At 43.8% G+C, this 23555-nt stretch overlaps 1 protein-coding gene across 2 annotated transcripts in view; it reads right to left on the bottom strand.

Moving 5' to 3' along the window:
* Nucleotides 1-2511: 2511 nt before the first annotated feature.
* The window catches only part of ASXL2 (ASXL transcriptional regulator 2), a 229216-nt gene continuing 208172 nt past the window's right edge, over nucleotides 2512-23555 (bottom strand). For both annotated transcript variants that reach the window (XM_089655663.1, XM_089655664.1), the window contains 2 exons: nucleotides 18943-19609; nucleotides 2512-17959 (listed from right to left, as the gene is read on the bottom strand). In XM_089655663.1, the coding sequence (XP_089511789.1) occupies nucleotides 15755-17959; nucleotides 18943-19609 (2872 nt within the window). In that variant the 3' untranslated portion in view covers nucleotides 2512-15754. The remainder of the gene's footprint in view (nucleotides 17960-18942; nucleotides 19610-23555) is intronic.

Raw genomic sequence — 23555 nt, 5'->3', positions numbered from 1 at the left:
AGGGAATTTTATTCATACAAAGCAAAAGCATCTTTGCACACAGGTACTTACTAGTATTCCAGTGGTTCTCTTCTTGTTTCTCACCCTCACTCAGCTAACATGACCACAGTGCTAATGGAAAGGGACAAAGTTGCCCAACATCCTCCTTGTCAAGTGATGTCATCAGTTGTTACGATGCTGGTCTGCATGGTGGCCGAAGTTGTAATGGAGCACAATGAAAACCTGTGGCTTTGTGTAGCTAAAAGGCAGGCTTGATCCACCCCGAGGCTTGTTGACAATTTTTTGGCATTACGGCAAGGTACCCCTGAAGAATCCAGAAGGCACCATGGTTGAAAGGCTGACATAAGGACACTAGAGCATCACGGAGTGGGTGGGGTTATATGGGTACTCTCTAATGCCCCGTACACACGATAAGAAAATCGTCCGAAAAATTTAGTGGAACCACTGATCGAACGATTTTCTCTTTGTTGATGAGCAGGATATTTCAACCGATAATGATATTGTGAACGAAAAAATCTGGTTGAACAACAGTGAAAAATTTTGTCATTTAACATACGAAAGACCGATTTTGTATGCGGTGGTATGACGGTCGTACGAAAAAAGTCTATCAAGCGCTATCATGCATGAGTGGAAACAGAAAATGACCCGGGTATTTATGTCCAAGGAATCTTCGTAAACACGAACGAAAAATCCAAATGTTAAAAGTAGATTGGCCTAATGAGATGATGAAACCAGAATTCTGCATATTATATTTTATGTATCACTATTTATGTACAGTGGGGATCGAAAGTTTCGGCACCCCAGCTAAAAATTTGTATTAATGTGCATAAAGAAGCCAAGGAAAGATGGAAAAATCTCCAAAAGGCATCAAATTACAGATTAGACATTCTTATAATATGTCAACAAAAGTTAGATTTTATTTCCATCATATACACTTTCAAAATAACAGAAAACAAAAAAATGGCGTCTGCAAAAGTTTGGGCACCCTGCAGAATTTATAGCATACACTGCCTTGCTCATCTGACCTTGCTCCAACAATCAGCACCATGGGTTCTTCTAAGCAGTTGTCTAGAAAACTGAAACTGAAAATAGTTGACACTCACAAAGCTGGAGAAGGCTATAAGAAGATAGCAAAGCATTTTCAGATGTCAATATCCTCTGTTCGGAATGTAATTAAGAAATGGCAGTCATCAGGAACAGTGGAAGTTAAAGCAAGATCTGGAAGACCAAGAAAAATATCAGACAGAACAGCTCGCAGTAATGTGAGAAAGACAATTCAAAACCCACGTTTGACTGCACGATCCCTCCAGAAAGATCTGGCAGACACTGGAGTTGTGGTACACTATTCCACTATAAAGAGATACTTGTACAAATATGGTCTTCATGGAAGAGTCATCAGAAGAAAACCTCTTCTACGTCCTCACCACGTCCTAGCCTTCTCCAGCTTTGTGAGCGTCAACTATTTTCAGTTTCAGTTTTCTAGACAACTGCTTAGAAGAACCCATGGTGCTGATTGTTGGGGCAAGGTCAGATGAGTCTGGGCATTTAAAACCTTTGAGATTGACATCACCTGGTCTTCCCAGACGATGATTGAGAACAATCCATGACACTGGCAGGTCTCAGCATTGCAAAGGGGGCAGTGCACGCTATAAATTCTGCAGGGTGCCCAAACTTTTGCAGACGCCATTTTTTTTGTTTTCTGTTATTTTGAAAGTGTAAATGATGGAAATAAAATCTAACTTTTGTTGACATATTATAAGAATGTCTAATCTGTAATTTGATGCCTTTTGGAGATTTTTCCATCTTTCCTTGGCTTCTTTATGCACATTAATACAAATTTTTAGCTGGGGTGCCCAAACTTTCGATCCCCACTGTATATAGGTCATGTAATAAACCATATTATACTCATTGCTGGTATTTGTTGTGTATATCGCTGGTTCTGGCTGGAAGGGCGTGGCTACAAGGTCACACACCACATCACTTCCAGTTGTACGGAAGAAGTCAACACTACGTACTGCCCGACAAATGATTTTTTTAGATTGGTTAATGTGGGCCACAATTTCAACCAATGAATGAACGCCCAGGGGTGGACTGACCATTTGGAAACTTGAATACTGCCCGAGGGCCCGGGGTCAGTAAGGGGCCCCATGAGATGCCCCTGGTACCTTTCATAGGCTTTTTTGGGTGTGGTTTGAGTGTGGGCGGACACAGGGGCCCCATGATCCCCTATTCCCTATTGCCCGGGGGCCTCATGAGTTGTCAGTTCGCCCCTGTCGTCGGATGACCGATCAGTCGATTTTCTAATCCTGTATTCCCACCTTAAGGGTGGCTCTAACAAACTTTTTTTGCTAGTGTCCAATCTCCTGAAGGTAGCAGCATATAACCCATGGCCTCTGACTGGCAGTCCTGTGCAGTCAGATATGAAATTAAGATATACAATTTGTATAACTGAATACAGAATTTTATAAAGTCTTTTTGGTAAAGACAACCCAACAACACAATACAACCTCGTTCCACAACAATTCAATGTTTTATTTCATGATTACGTACAAATAAAATTCTAAAATAAAGAATATGGCAAGTGTATAAATTTACATACATATATATGTACAGCTATATATCCCCGATCCTGAAAATGATCTTATTTTTACATAAAACAATTGTTCTTCTCTACACTCTGAAAAAATAGTTTTTTTTATCTTTAAAAAAAAAAAAAAAACCCAAAAGGCTCTCGACCTGACTGCTTTGTACAAACCCTATCATCCGATTTTACCAGTCCCTTTAATAAAAACTACAATTGGACAAACATCATTAATTTTTTCTTTTTTTTATATATATATAAAAACATTCACAAAAAACACAAAGGGCTGAGTTTCCTCTTTCACGAGGGAAAACCCAAATCTTATTGCATTATTGTAAAATAAGAGCTTACTGTTCTATTGTAATTACTGTGCTAATGGCGCATACAATACCCTGTATATAAACTCTAACACCTTTCATATATATGTAAATAGATATATATTACTTCAAATATATTATTTTTATACGTCTGATTTCAATTCATTTTTTTTGCAGCCAAGTGGATAGTGCGAATATAAAGTCACGGATTACCAAATCTTTTCTAAACCCGCTTAATTTTGCTTTTGCGGCTCCATCGTTCAGCAGGCCTGGAGTTTTTGTAAACTTTTTTTCTTTTCTCATTATGTTGCATGAACGCACAAGAGACCTGAATATCTATAGACTAGATTTGTATATCTGTGATATCTCTTGTAAGATATAATCTGTGTGTGGAGGGAAGGGAGGTCACCTCCATAAACTGTAAGTTGTATTTCGTGAGCAAAACCGTCACTGCTGTAAAATTCTTTTTTTTTTCTTTTTTTGGAGTCCACTGAGGGACACGTTTAATATTTTATTTATTTCAGGTACTTCTATAGCGCCGTCAATTTACGCAGCGCTTTACATATATATTGTGCATTCACCCTCAAGGAGCGTACAATTTTTAAGGTCCCTAACTTACATTCATACACATACTAGGGCCAATTTAGACAGAATCCAATTAACCTACCAGCATGCCTTTGGAGTGTGGGAGGAAACTGGAGTATCCAGAGAAAACCCACGCAGGCACAGAGAGAACATGCAAACTCCAGGCAGGTGGTGCTGTGGCTGGGATTCGAACCAATGACCCGAGTGTGGGAGGAAACTGGAGTATCCAGAGAAAACCCACGCAAGCACAGAGAGAACGTGCAAACTCCAGGCAGGTGGTGCCGTGGCTGGGATTCGAACCAACGACCCGAGTGTGGGAGGAAACTGGAGTATCCAGAGAAAACCCACGCAGGCACAGAGAGAATGTGCAAACTCCAGGCAGGTGGTGCCGTGGCTGGGATTCGAACCAACGACCCGAGTGTGGGAGGAAACTGGAGTATCCAGAGAAAACCCACGCAGGCACAGAGAGAACATGTAAACTCCAGGCAGGTGGTGCCGTGGCTGGGATTCGAACCAACGACCCGAGTGTGGGAGGAAACTGGAGTATCCAGAGAAAACCCACGCAGGCACAGAGGGAACATGCAAACTCCAGGCAGGTGGTGCCGTGGCTGGGATTCGAACCAACGACCCGAGTGTGGGAGGAAACCGGAGTATCCAGAGAAAACCCACGCAGGCACAGAGAGAACATGCAAACTCTAGGCAGGTGGTGCCGTGGCTGGGATTCGAACCAAAGACCCGAGTGTGGGAGGAAACCGGAGTATCCAGAGAAAACCCACGCAGGCACAGAGAGACCATGCAAACTCCAGGCAAGTGGTGCCGTGGCTGGGATTCGAACCAACGACCCGAGTACTGCCAGGCGGAAGTGCTAACCATTTAGCCACTGTGCAGCCCACTACCAATGACAATTAACCCCTTCCAGCCAGAGCGAGCTGGTCCTTCAGAGGATAAGTTCACCTTCAGGAACAAGTAACATGTTCCCACTGCCGAAGCCACTGCTCGCTCCACTGACAGCTAACGGGGGAGAATTCTGTGAATGAAAAACTACAAGTCCCAACAGCCTTTGCAGCTGTCGGCTTGTCGTTCTCAAAGAACTACCATGGCACTGTTGAGCACTGTGGTAGTTCATTGTCTCTTTCTGTTACCCCCGATTCACATCTATATGGCCGTGTGGGCCGCGTTTTGCACGGGCATGAGAGCCCATTCATTTGAATGGACTCCCATGCCCGTGCCACGCAGGGAAAGAGGTCCCTGCACTTCTTCCGAAAACGCAGCCCGCACAGGAACCTCGGTTCCCAGTGCGGTTGCGTTTTCCAGTGTGGGCGGCGTGCCATTAGAATTAATGGCACCTGCCCGCGGTTCTGCATTTCTCTGTGCGGGTGGTGTGGCTGCACGGATTTTTGTGCGGATCCACAGCAGCACCACCCGCACAGATGTGAACCGGGGGTTAGTGTGCATTTGCCTGCCAGTACGAGGTATGAGCATGCAGATGCACCGAGAAGTCTGCAGGAGTCCTGTATGGCAATGCCTTCTAGATTCCAAGTATAAAAAAAAAATGATTCCCCTCTTTCTATCTGCCCTTTGCATAGAATATGTTTCCTAAGGAGTCTAGTTTAGCTGACAGTATAGATGGGAGGGATAGTGAAACATGGGGTTTAAATCCATTTTAATGGTTTTCCAATTCTACGTCAATACGTTTGTGTTAAAGGATGAATCTGGATGACTGTAAGATGGCAAATCACAAATGGCTTTTTATTGCTCTTCTTTCCTTTTCAGGTGAGAGGTGTGACGGGAGTCACTTTGGGTGGGGGGCCCATAGAACACAGCTCACTTTGGAGAGGTGGGGAGACCCCTGTCTCAGCTCCCCATATCCCTCTTATGTGTAAGTCACCCTGTGCCTGTTAGGGGTACAGGGTGATCTGTCCTAATATTGTGTAGACATGTATAGGTGGGGTGGGGGTTGTTGATTGTTTAATGCCATGTGGTTGCATTCCATTGTTCTATTGCTTGTCTGGCTTGGGAGCAAACTATTATGGGATGTATGTGTTTATGTGTATTGGCTTAGTAGGGGGGGGGGGGTATCTCCAGCAGCCCTCCCTCCTGATGGGACTGTCTATTGGTGTGAAGTTTGAATACATGTGTGTCTCTTGTTACTAAATGTAGATTGCCCCGCCCTGTGTCATTATGCAGGGAGGGGGGATTGTTCCCTGAGTGTATATATCTTGTATCCCTGTTCAAATAAAGAGTTCCATGTTCAGACTGTTGTCGTCTAATCTTGTATGGTTGGCTGTGGTGTCTGTTGTTGGTGTTTGGACGGGGAAGTACTCAAGCGCAGTCTGGGTTGGTTCCGTTACGAGGAGATCAAAAATGGGAGCAAAAACAATAAGAAAAGGTTTATTTATTTTGGTAAAAGTTAGAATCTCTGTAAGGTGTCACTATTGTTTGTACATGTCTCAGTGAGCCCCACTTATAATAATATTAATATTATAATTGCATCACACAATTATAGTATTAAACAGAGGCACAATGGCATCTAAAACATTTCTTCCGGGGCTAAGAAAATGGGGTTGATTTATTAAAGGAAAGTTTTATTTGCAAGGGAACTTTTGGGTGGTAAAAATTCACTTTGCCTGGGGTTTGTTTTTTTTTTTTCGTTTTTTTGCAAAGAACATAAAAAAGCAGTATTTTAGCTTGCACAAGACAAGGTCACCTGCTCAGAACAGTCTCCATTCAGAGATCACTTTGCATTTTCTCAAAGAATGCAAAGTGTTCTCTGATTGAACGAGGTGGAGAATTTGACGTCACTGCTCTGCCTCTCTAAGTTGTCCAATCACAGAACACCTTGCATTCATTAAAAACATGCAAAGTGTTCTCTAAATGGCACCCATGCCGAGTGGGCAACCTCCTGTGTTCAGAAGGCAGCCACTCAGCCAGGGGTGGACTGACAACTCATGGGGCCCACAGGCAATAGGGGATCATGGGGCCCCTGTGTCCTTGCCCACACTCAAAGGACACCCAAATAAGCCTATAAAAAGGTACCAGGGGCATTTCATGGGGCTCCCTACTGACCCCGGGCGCTCGGGCAGTGCCCGAGTGCTCGAATGGTCAGTCCGCCCCTGCACTAGGCATGGGACCTAAAGGAAATCACTGGAGTAGTGGTGTCTACTACAGGGATTGCCAGCTTCCACAGGAATCCAAAAGGCATGGCATTAAATTGGCACAAACCGGACCAATGTAAAAATTGCCACATCCAGACTTTAGCTTTAGCCCTGATTCACACTGAATGCAACTTCACTTGAAAAAAAAAGAAAATACACAATCCCAACACACACGTTCCTGCTAGAAAATGACGTTATGCATAGGTGGGTGGAACTGAGCAGAGTCAATGTCACCGGCACACCATGGATCTCCGATCTGGGTCCAAAGGCTTTAATACAGGTTTACATAGTTACGGCAAGGCAATGTTTCCGAGTCTCGCAGGACCCCTTCATCAGTCACGTGACCCACTCCTGATGAAGGGGTCCTGTGAGACTACAAAACGTGTAAACCTGTATGGAAGCCCCTGAACCCATATCGGAGATCCTTGGTGTGCCGGAGACATTTCTCTCCGTTGAAGCACGATTTCAAAGCCGCAAGTTATTGCAATTTCAGGTACTACTTGCGACTTCATGCACGGATATCTATGCAAGTCGTGCCTGAAATCGGCAAAAATACTGCAGGAACTATTCCCAAACTCGGTGCGACCCCGACGGAGTCGGAGTAGCACCGACCTGAACGACAGTAGGATGTGAATTGTAATACGATTGGGAGCTGTGAAATCACATGACAAGTTGCACCGGTATGCACCATGGTTCAAAGTGGAACTTCATTCTCTCAATTACACTTCCTATTTTGAATCCTTACGCTGCTAGCATTAGTAAGTAGATAGGAAAGTATATTACTTCATTTTAAACTTCTTTTTTTTTGTACATTTCTTCAGTTACTTCCTGGTTTCCAGGCCTAGGCAAATGATGTCATACATCCCAGGAGTCCTCAGGAGGGGGGCCTTCTCAGCTAAGCACACCCTCCAGCCTGTACGCATGAGCTAAGGGCAGATGGATTCCAGGAAGTAAATACTGCACAAATCATCTGCCCTTACTCAAGATGGCTACGACCACAAATGCTGGGGGGGGTGTTTCAAAGTGATTTCTCAGGAAAATAAATCATGGAGACACGGATGGATGGGGGAGTTTAGTTGCTTCCTGGATTCCAGGCCAAGGAAAATGATGTCATACATCCCAGGAGTCCTCAGGAGGGGGGCCTTCTCAGCTAAGCACACCTTCCAGTCTGTATGCATGAGCTAAGGGCAGATGGATTCTAGGAAGTAAATACTGCATGAATCATCTGCCCTTACTCAAGAAGGCTACGACCACAAATGCTGAGGGGGGGGGGGTGTTTCAAAGTGATTTCTCAGGAAATAAATCATGGAGACACTGATGGATGGGGGAACTTAGTTGCTTCCTGGATTCCAGGCCTAGGAAAATGATGTCATACATCCCAGTAGTCCTCAGGAAGGGGGCCTTCTCACCTAAGCACACCTACCAGCCTGTATGCATGAGCTAAGGGCAGATGGATTCCAGAAAGAAAATACTGCACGAATCATCTGCCCTTACTCAAGATGGCTACGACCACAAAGGCTGGGGGGGGGTGTTTTTCAAAGTGATTTGTCAGGAAAATAAATCATGGAAACATGGATGGATGGATCGATAGGGGAGTTTAGTTGCTTCCTGGTTTTCAGGCCTAGGCAAATGATGTCATACAACCCATGAGTCTTCAAGAGGGGTTTTCTCAGCTAAGCACACCCTCCTGCCTGCATGCCTGAGCTAAGGTCAGATGGATTCCAGGCAGTATCTGCCTTTACTCAAGATGGCCATGACCAAAAATGCTAGGGGGGTGAATGGAGACACGGATGGATTGGAATTTTCTTTTGAATATTAAAAATGAATTAAACAGCAGTTTTGTGATGCTCAGATACAGTGCAGTTCCGCTTTTATTACATTTATGCCTTAGATCCAAGTTTCCTGCCTAGATAGTGCACACGTCAACCATTGTACATCTCATTCATCCAAATGTTTCATCACACCACTCTTTTGTTCCCCCCCACCCACATAAAAAAGTGAATTGTACTAAAATAGAGCTCAGACCATCAACAAGACAAAAGTGGTTTTAGTCCGGCTTTCATTTTGTTTGGAACTAGAAAATAACGGAGCAGGCAGTTGGAAGCTGAGATATTTGGAGGTCGCTAGGGAAGCGTGTCAGATGACCACTATGTTGTGATGGCTATATGGACCCCAGATCACCATGACCCTGAAGGATCCCTCTCTGTTGGAAAGTACTATGGCTTTTTTTTTTTATCACACAGTGATCAAGTGGTTTTCAAAAGGCAACAAAACAATAGCCATTTCGTAGATGGCTAATAAAAATACATGTCAACCGTCCCAAAATGCTGATCTTGGACACAGCAAACCACAGCTTCTGCTTTACATGGTCAGTCCACCCTCAGAGATCTTTATTGGGTGGTCTTCAGCAGCATTGCCCTTGGGAGTTCCCAATTCTACTCATCTAAGGAGCCATTATGGAGCCAAAAAACGGCAGCAGCTCTACAACCAGAGGGTCAGTTCACCCAAAAGTAGCATTTTAATTATAGATGTTCTACGCCGCACTTGGCTTCTCATGTCTTGGACACTCCAACCATCAGCTGCCCCATCCCATATCTCTCTACTCTGTTTAGTCCACCTGGTAGATTTAGGTGTTTCCGCTCACCTTTGTTTTTCGACCTGTCCTTTTACCTCCTCCATAGTATCAAATACATTTTTAAAAATCCATCCTAATATAAAATAGACTGCAAAAAACATCGATCGAACCCCTCAGAACACACAGAAACAGTGTGTAGACCTGGGAAGTCAGAGGTCTCACTAATAAAAGTTCACACGAGATATAAGAAACGGTCAAGTGGTTTAAGCATTTCATGGAAGGCTTAGCAGTGAGTACCAAATTCCTAAGTGAAGGTTGTTGTATGTATCTGGAGTGGATACTAGTGATGCACCGATATATATCAGCTGCTGAAAATAATCGGCTGAAAATAGGGTTATCGGCGTTTTGCCGATATAAAAGAAAGAAAAAAGTGCTGATAATGATAACCGATCTCAATGCAAAATCGCTTCCCATTGACTTTCACACAAAATCACATCCCATTGACTTGAATGCAAAATCGCATTCTTGACTTCAATGCAAACTCATGTCCCATTGACTTCAATATAAAATTGCATCCCATTGATTTCAATACAAAACCGCACCCCTATTGACTTCAGTGCAAAATCATGTCCCATTGGCTTCAATGTAAAATCGTGTCCTATTGACTTCAATGCAAAAACGCCCCCTATTGACTTCAAAGCAAAATCATGTCCCGTTGGCTTCAAGGCCCAGACGCCGGGAGACAGCACATTTGCGTGCGGCCGGTGTGAAGAGGTTAAGTTGCAGGAGTTTACTACCGCTTTAAACAAATTTCCAGCCAAGCTTGAAGTCTGGCTGATAGTCTTTTTTACTCACTGGGGATACCAAGAAAATCAACTCCAACAACTGCAGACAATTGAAATCGATTTAATCCTGCGTGTTACCTGTCCATGGGCACCCAACACTGGTTAACACCTTGTGCCCCGACTGGCAATCTTGACCTTCTTTACTAGAATGGTAATGCCACGAAAACCACGGACAGCCATTATTTGTCACCGTTTTACAATGCAAGTTTGGCTGATCCAGTCTACCGTCCTGTACCCACAAAATGTGCCTCACAATCCAAAAAAGTGCTAAAGTGACGTCAGCAGACCGATAACTCCTTGCGAGGACAAGTTCCTGTCTGACTATTTCAGAATGCAAATTTTACACTAAGTGTAGCTTCTAAACTACAGACTTCCCAGTAAGGGCTTAGTAAATACGTGGCGGTGTCAAAACGGTTTGAGACTAGTTTTGTAACACATCAACAGATGGCAGCACAAGGCTGCATGCACAATCACAGTCATCATCATCCTGTGTACTCCGGGAGCTGTGCAACTGGTGCTATTCTGACCATGTGCGTTACCACGTCTGCTATTTCATCATGGACAGCAAGTTAGAACAAAGAGCAAACATGAAATTCTGCGTGAAACTAGGCAAACATGCCACAAAGACGTTTGACATGATTCGGCAAGTTTACGGTGATGCTGCAATGAGTCGTTTGAGGGGTTTTGAGAGGCACGCGCGCTTCAAGATTGGAAGAAAAACACTGGAAGATGATGAGAGATCAGGAAGACCTTCAATGAGCTCAACACCCAATTCCTGAAAATGAAGAACCAGCTCAAAGATTGCCGTTTTGACAACATCATGGAGATCCAGCGATTTGCCCGGTTTCACACAGAATTTCATGTTTGCTCTTTTTTCTAACTTGCTGTCCGTAATGAACTAGCGGACGTGGTAACGCACGTGGCCAGAACAGCACCAGTTGCAAAGATCCCAATGTACACAGGACGATGTCTTTAGGAACACTGACTTATGAATGTCGGTGCGTATTGTGACTGTGTGTGTAACCTTGTGCTGCCATCTATTGGTGTGTTACATAACTAGTCTCGACACTTTTTGATACCAACTCGTACACCTGCTTCTTCTTGCTAAGTGGCTTCAGTATTCAATAAATGGCTTGCCAATTCACAACTCCATACCGGTGTTAAACTCAAGGTAGGCCTAAAATCAGAAAGATTGTGTCCAGAATGTGAACCTTGCTTAACCATACCTTCATCAGCATGGTGGACCACCCTGCTTTTCACTGAATATACAAAGTGCTCAGAATGTCGACCCACTACGATGCCCCAAGATCGTTGCTAAAGGGTCTATGGGGTTGATTTACTAAAGGCAAACAGAATGTGCACTTTGCAAAATTGCTCCAGAGCTTAGTAGATGAGCAGAAGCTCTGCTGACTTTCAACATCCAATCATATGTAAAAGGTTTTTTTTTTTTTTTTTTAATTTTCCTTGCACATGATTGGGTATTCTGTGCAAAGTGAAGCTTTACCTCATTTACCAAGCTCTGGAGCAACTGCACTTGCAGAGTGCAAAGTCTATTCACCTTTAGTAAATCCACCCCTATGTTTCAATGTCAGATCTTCACCCAAGATTTCTTTACTTTCACATAAGATTCAATTAGGAAAAGAGTGAATCTTGGTTGAAAATTGGGTGAAAATATTGGCAAATAGACCCCTAAGAATTCCTAAGGTGAACTGAACTCCATGTTGTTTGGTGGTTGCAAATCATTAAGCTTTGTTTAAAACCAGGGACAGTCATGTTTTCCACCATTTTACAATTCAAATTTGGCTGAACCAGTCTACCGTACTGTACCCACAAACGTGCCTCACGATCCAATATAAGTGCTAAAGTGGCCTTAGCAGACCGATAACTATGCTAGTTCATGACAAGTTCATGTCTGGTTGCTCCATAATTTCAGCTTAGACCATTTCCACCAACATGGTGGACTTCCCTGCTTTTCACTGAGTATACAAGGTGCTCAGAACGTCTTCCCAGGTGAACTGAACTCCATGTTGTTTGGTGGGTGCAAATCATTCAACTTCATTTAAAACCAGGGAAAGTCGTTATTTGTCACCATTTTACAATGTAAATTTGGCTGATCTAGTTTACCGTACTGTACCCACAAAATGTGCCTCACAATCCAATAAAAGCAGGGTAGACCACCGTGTTGGTGGAATGCCCCATGATTGTTGCTAAAGGGTCTATGTTTCAATGTCTTCCCCCAAGATTTACTCATTTTCACATAAGATTCAATTAGGAAAACAACGAATCTTGGTTGAAAATTGGGTGAAAAAAATATTTGCCTTCCTAGGTGAACTGAACTCCATGTTGTTTGGTGGTTGCAAATCATTAAACTTCGTTTAAAACCAGGGACAGTCATATTTGCCACCATTTCACAATGCAAATTTGGCTGAACCAGTCTGCCGTACTGCACCCACAAACGTGCCTCACAATCCAATAAATGCAGGATAGTCCACCGTGTTGGTGGAATGCCCCTTGATTGTTGCCAAAGGGTCTATCTTTCAATGTCTTCACCCAAGATTTACTAATTTTCCCATAAGATTCAATTAGGAAAACAATGAATCTTGGTTGAAAATTGGGTGAAAAAAATATTTGCCTTCCTAGGTGAACTGAACTCCATGTTGTTTGGTGGGTGCAAATCATTAAACTTCATTTAAAACCAGGGACAGTCGTTATTTGTCACAATTTTACAATGTAAATTTGGCTGATCTAGTTTACCGTACTGTACCCATAAAATGTGCCTCACAAGCCAATAAAAGCAGGGTAGACCACCGTGTTGGTGGAATGTCCCATGATTGTTGCTAAAGGGCCTATGTTTCAATGTCTTCACCCAAGATTTACTCATTTTTACATAAAATTCAATTAGGAAAACAATGAACCTTGGTTGAAAATTGGGTGAAAAAAATATTTGCCTTCCTAGGTGAACTGAACTCCATGATGTTTGGTGGATGCAAATCATTAAGCTTTGTTTAAAACCAGGGACAGGCATATTTGCCACCATTTTACAATGCAAATTTGGCTAAACCAGTCTGCCCTACTGTACCCACAAACGTGCCTCACAATCCAATAAAAGTGCTAAAGTGGCCTTAGCAGACCGATAACTCTGCTAGTTCACGACAAGTTCATGTCTGGTTGCTCCATAATTTCATTTCCACCAACATGGTGGACTTCCCTGCTTTTCACTGAATATACAAGTGCTCAGAATGTCTTCCCAGGTGAACTGATAGTCACCCAAGATTTACTCATTTTCCCATAAGATTTAATTAGGAAAACAATGAATCTTGGTTGAAAATTGGGTGAAAAAAATATTTGCCTTCCTAGGTGAACTAAACTCCATGTTGTTTGGTGGTTGCAAATCATTCAACTTCATTTAAAACCAAGGACAGTCGTTATTTGTCACCATTTTACAATGTAAATTTGGCTGATCTAGTTTACCGTACTGTACCCATAAAATGTGCCTCACAAGCCAATAAAAGCAGGGTAGACCACCGTGTTGGTGGAATGTCCCATGATTGTTGCTAAAGGGCCTATGTTTCAATGTCTTCACCCAAGATTTACTCATTTTCACACAAGATTCAATTAGGAAAACAACAAATCTTGGTTGAAAATTGGGTGAAAAAAATATTTGCCTTCCTAGGTGAACTGAACTCCATGATGTTTGGTGGATGCAAATCATTAAGCTTTGTTTAAAACTAGGGACAGTCATATTTGCCACCATTTCACAATGCAAATTTAGCTGAACCAGTCTGCCGTACTGCAACCACAAACGTGGCTCACAATCCAATAAAAGTGATAAAGTGGCCTTAGCAGACCGATAACTCTGCTAGTTCACGACAAGTTCATGTCTGGTTGCTCCATAATTTCATTTCCACCAACATGGTGGACTTCCCTGCTTTTCACTGAATATACAAGTGCTCAGAATGTCTTCCCAGGTGAACTGATCGTCACCCAAGATTTACTCATTTTCCCATAAGATTCAATTAGGAAAACAATGAATCTTGGTTGAAAATTGGGTGAAAAAAATATTTGCCTTCCTAGGTGAACTGAACTCCATGTTGTTTGGTGGTTGCAAATCATTCAACTTCATTTAAAACCAAGGACAGTCGTTATTTGTCACCATTTTACAATGCAAATTGGGCTGATCTAATTTACCGTACTGTACCCACAAAATGTGCCTCACAATCCAATAAAAGCAGGGTAGACCACCGTATTGGTGGAATGCCCCATGATTGTTGCTAAAGGGTCTATGTTTCAATGTCTTCACCCAAGATTTACTCATTTTCACACAAGATTCAATTAGGAAAACAACAAATCTTGGTTGAAAATTGGGTGAAAAAAATATTTGCCTTCCTATGTGAACTGAACTCCATGATGTTTGGTGGATGCAAATCATTAAGCTTTGTTTAAGACCAGGGACAGGCATATTTGCCACCATTTTACAATGCAAATTTGGCTGAACCAGTCTGCCGTACTGTACCCACAAACGTGCCTCACAATCCAATAAAAGTGCTAAAGTGGCCTTAGCAGACCGATAACTCTGCTAGTTCACGACAAGTTCATGTCTGGTTGTTCCATACTTTCATTTCCACCAACATGGTGGACTTCCCTGCTTTTCACTGAATATACAAGTGCTCAGGATGTCTTCCGAGGTGAACTGATCGTCACCCAAGATATACTCATTTTCCCATAAGATTCAATTAGGTAAACAATGAATCTTGGTTGAAAATTGGGTGAAAAAATATTTGCCTTTCTAGGTGAACTGAACTCCATGTTGTTTGGTGGTTGCAAATCATTCAACTTCATTTAAAACCAAGGACAGTATTTATTTGTCACCATTTTACAATGCAAATTGGGCTGATCTAATTTACCGTACTGTACCCACAAAATGTGCCTCACAATCCAATAAAAGCAGGGTAGACCACTGTGTTGGTGGAATGCCCCATGATTGTTGCTCAAGGGTCTATGTTTCAATGTCTTCCCCCAAGATTTACTCGTTTTCACATAAGATTCAATTAGGAAAACAACGAATCTTGGTTGAAAATTGGGTGCAAAAAATATTTGCCTTCCTAGGTGAACTGAACTCCATGATGTTTGGTGGTTGCAAATCATTAAACTTCATTTAAAAAAAACCCCAAAAAAACACAACTATATGGTCTTGTCGGCCATACATAACTCTATATATACACTTCTGAACATTCATAGGTAGTTTAACATTATTGCTTAAATAGGAGGGGGGGGGGGGTCCAGTATTTTATATAGTGCACATCTAAAACAAGTAGATGTTTAAAGGGGGTATGTGGGGGTGAGGGGATATTGCTTTTTTTTTATATTCTTTGGAAAGCGAATATTAAAACTGGTAAAAAAAAAAACAATGAATGTCTTCAACGCTCCCTTGTGTGCTATTTACAATTAATAAGTGCAAACTTATGTCGTGATTGATCAGGGTAGTAGAGAACCCTGAAACGTACCCGCCAAGATCTTTGTCAAACTCCAAAGTATTAAAAAGATTACCTTTTCTTCCTTCTGAGGTCAAGGGTTATAGCAGACACAGCTGACTACTACAACCTCTAGACGTTAAAATTTGGAGATATCAATTTTTTTTTAAACCATTTTGGCAAGGATAGCCAAGAAAGTACTTCTAAACGGACCATTTCTGAAGGTCACCGGACCACTAAGCAAGAAACGCAGAGTTTGGAGGGACCGATGCAATCATCGTGGCAAAATGCTCCACAGCCCTTGCACATGATCATGGCCTTCAGCCGACAGTAGCATTTGGAGGGGGACAACTCCATGCCGCTATCATCTGTGTAAGCCTGGACAGAAATGGGCTGATCAGGACAACTGGAATTCCCACTGTGACTGGAAGGGATGGTTGTCACAGTCACAGAGAAAGAAACAATGTTGTCCGTGTTGGACGAAGTGAAATCTCCACCTGTGGGAATAGAAGATCTGTGTAGACAATCTGGAGAAGTGGAGATGTTTATGGTGCCTCCATAACTCGATCCAAGAAGACCAACAGAATTTCCATTAGTCCTGGATGTTTGAACTTCCTCTGGATGATGATGCTGGAGCCCAACTGATGTTGTATGCATTCCAAACATGTCCGAAGTGTTCTGTTTTAACCGGACACCAAGAACGTTTGCCATTTTGGCCAAATCTCTGGCTATGTTTGCATCACTGTAGATGTTGCCTTTGGTGATGATCTGAATTTTGTCCTTCAAGTCTTCAGTCTGAAACTGTTCGACTTTTATGTTTTTGTTACAGAGATTTTCTAATTTTAATGAGGAAACTTGGTTACTAGACTCTGCTTTAACAGCTGAAGTTGCACATTCACTCATGCTTTCTTCAGACTCTATGCCCTCCTCACTGCTCTCTGTAATGGACTCTGTTTCATCATTCGCAATGCCTAGGCGATCAGGATCATTTAAAGAAGTTTCTGCCTCACTGCTACCGACTTGTGTTCTTCTAAAGGGGTCTGGAGCTCTTCCATATGTTGAGAGGTTGAGTAGGTAGTGACCAGACATGGCTGGTTTTGATGCCCGTCTCCCAGTGAAACCAAGCATGAACCTCTGGGAGATGTTTTCCTTCTGAGAGGCACTGTCATTCATTTCTGGTGGACTTGATGCATTCATGGAGTTCTCTTGCCAAACCTTTTTCACCAAAGACTGTAAAATGTGTTCCTGGTTTGCAATGCTGGCCACAGAAGCTTGCACCGAATTGTTACTTGGATTGCTTAGGTTCTTTCCTGAAAAGAGTTCCAATATTCTTTGGCCAGATGGGTGTTGTCGATTTTGACATAAAAATCTCTCCAGCTGTTGGGCAGCTGTTTGAGATGTTTTATCCATGTCTTCCTTCTTACAAGACTCCACTGCTTGCACTGTGCTTGCACTGGGTGGTTTATCAGCTGATAAGGGTACAGTCTTCATTTCAACTTTTGTTAGCGGTCTTGGCAAAATTTGGTCTAGAGGGACGTTCTTTCCTTGCAGCAGTTGAGTTACAAGTGGGTTATTTGCAGGAATGCTGGAGCTTGACCTGGCTGATTGTCCACTAGAAGTGGCTAACCGCTGAGATTTTGCACTGATGTCTGACGGCTGTCTAAGTAATGTTTTGTGAATCCCTTGGGCTGTTACAGAGGTCCGCAACTTTGAAGAAGGGTTTGCTGTAAATGAGACACGGGATGCTACTGAAGCCAACTGTGAATCTGAAGATGGTTTTGTGGCAGGTATTTTCAGATCTGACCCATCAGTCAAAATTCCCTTTGTGCTTTCAGCTTTGATATGTTCGCAATGGTGGGCCAGGGTTCCCAATCCTGAAGCCCCAGGAACTTTCATATTTTTATTTACTGTTACAGATAATGGGTTTTGATTTTTGATGCTGGAGGCAATGTCACGCTCTGAGGCCTGGAAGGACCTTGTGCTTCCAGAGGAAGTAGTAGTTGAGATTCTGGGTTGTATACAGGGTTTTTGCAGTAGCTGTGCTCTTGTTGCACCGTAAGGCGGTGCCTGCCCCGTAACCTTGACTTCGCTTTGGTTTTGACTAGTTGGTTGAGGGGCTGAAGTTCCCCTTTCACTTCTCCCGCTTCCAGTACTTCCCAAGTCCAGTATTCTCTTCCTGCTCTCATCGATGTCACCTCCTGCACCACCTCCTGGCACTGCTCCTCCTCCAGGGCCTGGTCCAGGGACAGAACCTCCATGGGCAGCTGCAGCTGCTGCTCTCTTTGCTCGGGCCAGCTGGGCTTTCGCCTTAATGTCGGCCAGAGTACGGGCTCCTGTTCTTCCTGGACTGTTGCCAGTGGTTGGATATGGGACCCTGTGAGAGACCTGGCTGGCAAGAAATGGCTTTTGGGTGATCCATGCCCTGGGAATCTAAAATAGACAAAATGTATACAAATACATGATTTCCAGAAGTAACATAAGGTACATGCACATCTAATACAATGTAATAACCATTCACTGCTTTGAGTTAGTTAGTTGTCAGTTATGAACAACTTAAACACTAATTGCTAGATCAGTCTATTTTCAGAACTACTTTTTAGAAAGGTGTGTATTCTGGCCCAAAGTGTCTATTTTAGGACACCCTATTGCATATCTACACGTGTCTTTATTCTAATCTATGCATAGAAAACTCCACCGTTTTGGTACTTAAAGAGGTTCTAAAGTGTCAGTATTACAGCAGTCTAAACAGGCTGAACTGCTGTAATACTGACACTCAGTGGCTGAATGTTTCCTTGCTATGGGAACTCTGCTATACTGAAGTTTCTATCTGCCAAACCCAGCTCTGATGAAGAAGGGAGCGCCCTTTGAAACTCGTTAGATTCTATCCCCCCCCTTTGGATTTACCTGTAACCCTGTGTGGATTATGGCCAACTTATGCCTGTTTTACCGTCACTTTTGTGAGTATATTTCCTAAATAAAATAAAATTAGTCACTATTTATCGAGGTAATGCGCAAGGTTTTTGCGCTCTTTCTTTCATCCTCTTCTACAGTGTATATTACACTCCTGGCTCATTCATGAGATATGAACGATGTGGATCGTGGAGCCCTTTGCAGAACTCAGCTGTGTTCACAAATGTCTGTCACTGATCAGTCCCTGCTGCCGCCTCTCACCTTGTGACTTGCTACAAAGTTACAATGCTGCAGCCTGACCACTAGGGAGGGGAAGAGACTAGGGCAATGCTTTCTCCAGCCTGCAGCAGACTGATGACATCACAGCCGGGGAAAAGCTCAGACTGGAGTTCACAGACTGCTTTTCAATCACATGTTTTAGGGGACAATGCTTGATGCAGGTTTTTAAAGTTACTAAGAGGTCCACTTTAACAACAAAAAAAGAGTTTTCAACACACTATTACCTTGAGAGGTGGGACCTTCTGCTCTGGGGTCTGCTGTGCTGTTTCCGTCTGGGGCTTACATAAGGCACGAAATGGCTGCGGAGATTGGCTAGGTGTCATCAAACGTGGACTCTTCTCAGGACTGGCCACACTGCTTTCATCAACATCCAAACGTCTCTTGGCTCCACTGATGAGGCTGGTCTCCACCTTCTCTGGTGACTCCTCCAGGGTCTCAGCCCCACTTGAGTCTTGGGGAAAGTTCTCCGTACTTGCAGGCGTTGTGGGCAATTGTACGACCGTTGGGCTCTTTGGTTCGCTGGGGGTCACCTGCGTATGGCTTGGTGGCTCGATGTCTTTAGATTCACAGGCTGTGTTTGTAGTTTGGGTCATTTTCTCAACGGAAGTATCCAGTTTGTTCTCTTCATCCATCTCCGAGTCTTTTATGGAGTCAGCTTTGACAGCGGTACCAGTGTCAGAATTTTTGGGTTGTGGTATGGCTTCTGTAACTTCAGGTAAGTGAGATTTCAGGGGACTCCCCTGGTCTTTTTCTGCCTTCACAGTCGGAAGATCATCTAGTGCTTTCCTCTCAGGATTAGTCTCAGTGTGCTCTACAGATGGAAACATTTGTCCTTTGGTGTCATTGTCTTCTGCTGTCATGTCACTAAATTCCTCCATAGTCAGACCAGAACTAAAAGACAAAAAACAAGGCAGAAACACCACAGATTAGTTCAGGTATGCATTTAATAATAATCAAGCAAGTGCATTTTTAATCACAACTAGTAAAAGCACCCACTGTGATCCCAAAATGCATGAATGAATGAAAGCCAAGGATGTGAGGTCTCCCTGCTGGTGCTTGGAAGATGGGAGCGGGCGTCCGCGCACCAACTCAAGTGTAAGTGTAGAAGAAGGAAGGATGCCGCTCAAACCAGCCCGTAATTCTAGGCTGGGTCCTTCCTTCTAGTAAAAGCACTCAAACATGTCTTTACATTAAATCCGACCTCCAGCCTTCCCTTCAGTCTTGCTCAGTTGTACCGGATCTTCTCCTGGACTGAAAGGGCTTCCTCCGATTTCACTGCACACTGTGAGCTTCTTACAAAGTGCACTAAAAGTTGCAGTAAGTCAGACAGAGCCCGCCTCATTTTCTGCATGGAGGACGTCCTGCCTAACCCTTTCTTCCCCAGCCGTACTGTCCCTGAGCTGCCCCTTTCATTCAATAAATTTCAGTTCTTCCAATTGTAGAGGCTCAGAGTGACATGTAGGGGGTACCTAAGGTGGCTGGCATGCATCCGCTCCTCCAGACCCACATCCATCCATCAGGGCATTCTGATATTTCCATAACTCCTCCCTGCCTGCTTGGACCAGGGCTGAAGGTTCCTGAGTGGAGACCTGAGGAAGGGTGCTGTTATGTTTTTAGTAACCTATGTACAGCACCCACCAGCCATGACCTACAATGTTCAACCTGCTGATTCACCCTGATGGGCGTAGCCAACAGGAGCCACTGTAAGGGTATGGGAGAGGTAGATAAAGACCGCAAAATCTGGTGCAGCTGTGCATGGTAGCCAATCAGCTTCTTCAATTAAAGTGTTACTAAAACAACAACAGTAAAATCAGTCTGTATATGCAGTAAGGCATGCTTGTTATACTCACTGTGGAACCTAAGGGGTTAATCCTCCGCATTGTGCAAAAAATGCTGCTTGATCCTGACTTCTCTGATCCTCCCCTTCTTCCACTGCCCCCCTCTTATCTCCTGATAAGACATATCATGTGGAGATACTCTGCACAAGCTCAGTTTAGTGTGTATTGCTAGAGGTTTTATTTTTTTCTTGGGGGACTGCATGTGATCAGCACAGGGCCAATCTGCACTGCCCAGACAGAGGTCAGGAGTTCTGTATCCTCCTAGAGAAAACTCCACCTACAAGCTTTAACCAGTGCTCTGCTGAACGCTGATAGAAGTCGCAAGACTGCTCTATACTGCTGATGAGAAAAGGTATTTATCAGTTTATATTTACTAAAATAATTGCATTTCCATGTTGTGTGTACTGTGGGAGACCAGATATAGTGAATGCAGGGTCCGGGGAGACCAGATATAGTGAATGCAGGGTCCGGGGAGACCGGATATAGTGAATGCAGGGTCCGGGGAGACCTGATATAGTGAATGCAGGGTTCGGGGAGACCCGATATAGTGAATGCAGGGTCCGGGGAGACCAGATGTAGTGAATGCAGGGTCCGGGGAGACCCGATATAGTGAATGCAGGGTCCGGGGAGACCAGATATAGTGAATATAGGGTCCGGAGAGACCAGACATAGTGAATGCAGGGTCCGAGGAGGCCAGATATAGTGAATGCAGGGTCCAGGGAAACCGGATATAGTGAATGCAGGGTCCGGGGAAACCAGATATAGTGAACGCAGAGTCCAGGGAGACCAGATATAGTGAATGCAGGGTACAGGGAGACCGGATATAGTGAATGTAGGGTCCGGGGAGACCGAATATAGCGAATGCAGGGTCCGGGGAGACCATATATAATGAATGCAGGGTCCGGGGAGACCGGATATAGTGAATGCGGGGTCCGGGGAGACCAGATATAGTGAATGCGGGGTCCGGTGAGACCAGATATAGTGAATGCAGGGTCCGGTGAGACCAGATATAGTGAATGCAGGGTCCGGGGAGACCAGATATAGTGAATACAGGGTCCGGGGAGACTGGATATAGTGAATGCAGGGTCCTGGGAGATCGGATATAGTGAATGCAGGGTCCTGGGAGACCAGATATAGTGAATACAGGGTCCGGGGAGACTGGATATAGTGAATGCAGGGTCCTGGGAGATCGGATATAGTGAATGCGGGGTCCAGGGAGAGCGGATATAGTGAATGCAAGGACCTGGGTTTAAGCTTTGACAAAAAAAAAAAATCTGGAAGCTGATTGGTTTCTATGCAAAGCTGCACCATATTTTGCACTCTCCAGTTTTAATAAATCAACCCCAATGGGAGGAATTAACAAAGAGTGAAGTAAGCACCATGCTTGCCTCACTCTTTTAAATGAAAAACAAATTGAACCGCTGCTGCTTCTAATTAAAAAAGGAGAGCAAGCCCATGTATTGATTAAGACCACAGTTCTCTGTTCTGTTGTGTCTGACATACATAGTGCAAAGAACTAGAGAGTTGTAGCTGCATTCTCTGATCTCTCTGCTATCCCCACCCCATGCTGAGCTCAGAGCTGGAAGGTTGTTAAAGCGGAGCTCCACCCAAAAGGGGAAGTTCCGCTTTAAGTCTTTATCCCCCGCTCCCCATTAAGGATTGGCATCTTTGGGGAGCGAGTACCCGAATTTGACAATTACTCACTCCAACTTCTGCTGCGATTGCCTAGGCGGTCAAAAGCAGAAGTTGTCCTCCCCCCTCCCTCCCAGTAGTCTTCTGCGGCACGTGACAGGTCCCAGAAGACTACGGGACCATTCACAAAGCGCAGCACTTCTCGCGCATGAAGCCACAAGCTGTCACAGCCAGGTGCCCACACTGCCTAGGCGATCGGAAGCGGCAGTTGTCCTCTTTCCCCATAGTCTTCTGGGACGTGACAGGTTCCAGAAGACTACGGGGCCATTCACAAAGCGCAGCACTTCTCGCACATGTGCAAGCCTCAAGCTGTCACAGCCGGGTGCCCACACTGAAGATGCCGTCGCTAGGGAGAGAAGATGGCCAGTGAAACCAGCCATGGTGAGGACACCGCTGGACTGAGGGACAGGTCAGAAACTGTATTTTAAAAGTTAGCAGCTACAGTTTTTGTAGCTGCTGACTTTTGTTTTTTACACTGCAAGTTCTGCTCGTGTAGTGTAATAACTGCACAAGCAGAGACAGGGATGTGAGCTGTCTGCTAACAGCTCACACCTGGTGGGAATCTGTGACAGTTTCCTATATGGAAAACTTCCGAATTCTTTCTGTTAATCAGGTGCAGACCCGTGCTAGTTTTTATTTCACTCTGAAATAGAAACTGGCACGGGTGGTCCAAATAGACCTATCTGCTTAGTTAATGTGGTGCATGCCACTCCTGAAAGTTTCCTGCGCCATTAAAATGCTTAGTTAATTCTATGGAATGTAACAAGGTGCAGAGGTCAGTATCAGCTACGTAAGGTATAATCACTGTGTAAAGCTGGCCACAAATGGATTGAAATTCAGCCGGTGCAGCAGGGACTGGACACATTTCGATCCATCTATGAGCAGGCTGGTTGTCAATCGACTTCTGTACGACCTGCCTATTGGATTTTCTTGCTCGATCAGTGACGCTGACTATAGCCTGCAACACTGATTATTATTATTTTACAGAATTTATAGAGCACCAATAGTTTGCCCTCATGTTATAAAGCGTTGCACAGACAGTACAGGAGGAATCAGATCAATGCGGGGAACATTACCATTAATTCCCCCATCATTATGAAATGAGTTGATGGGGCAATCTAATCAATTTTTTTTCATTTAACCTGCTGGTTGCATGAGAAAAAAAAAAGTGTCATCTATGGCCTGACTTACACTGTTATTAGCTGCAGTCAACTTTCAAGGAATATTTAGTGTCCAAAGCAGAACATCCAAGTGAAAGATAGAACATCAACTAGTCAGAGAAAAAAAAAAAAATCAAAAACAGAATC

This window comes from Staurois parvus, unplaced genomic scaffold (assembly GCF_062004578.1).
Source record: "Staurois parvus isolate SC_StPar_1 unplaced genomic scaffold, SC_StPar_1.0 ptg000860l, whole genome shotgun sequence".
Taxonomy (NCBI): domain Eukaryota; kingdom Metazoa; phylum Chordata; class Amphibia; order Anura; family Ranidae; genus Staurois; species Staurois parvus.
Note: the sequence above shows the minus strand (reverse complement) of the source record. Positions and strands in the feature narration are given on the sequence as shown.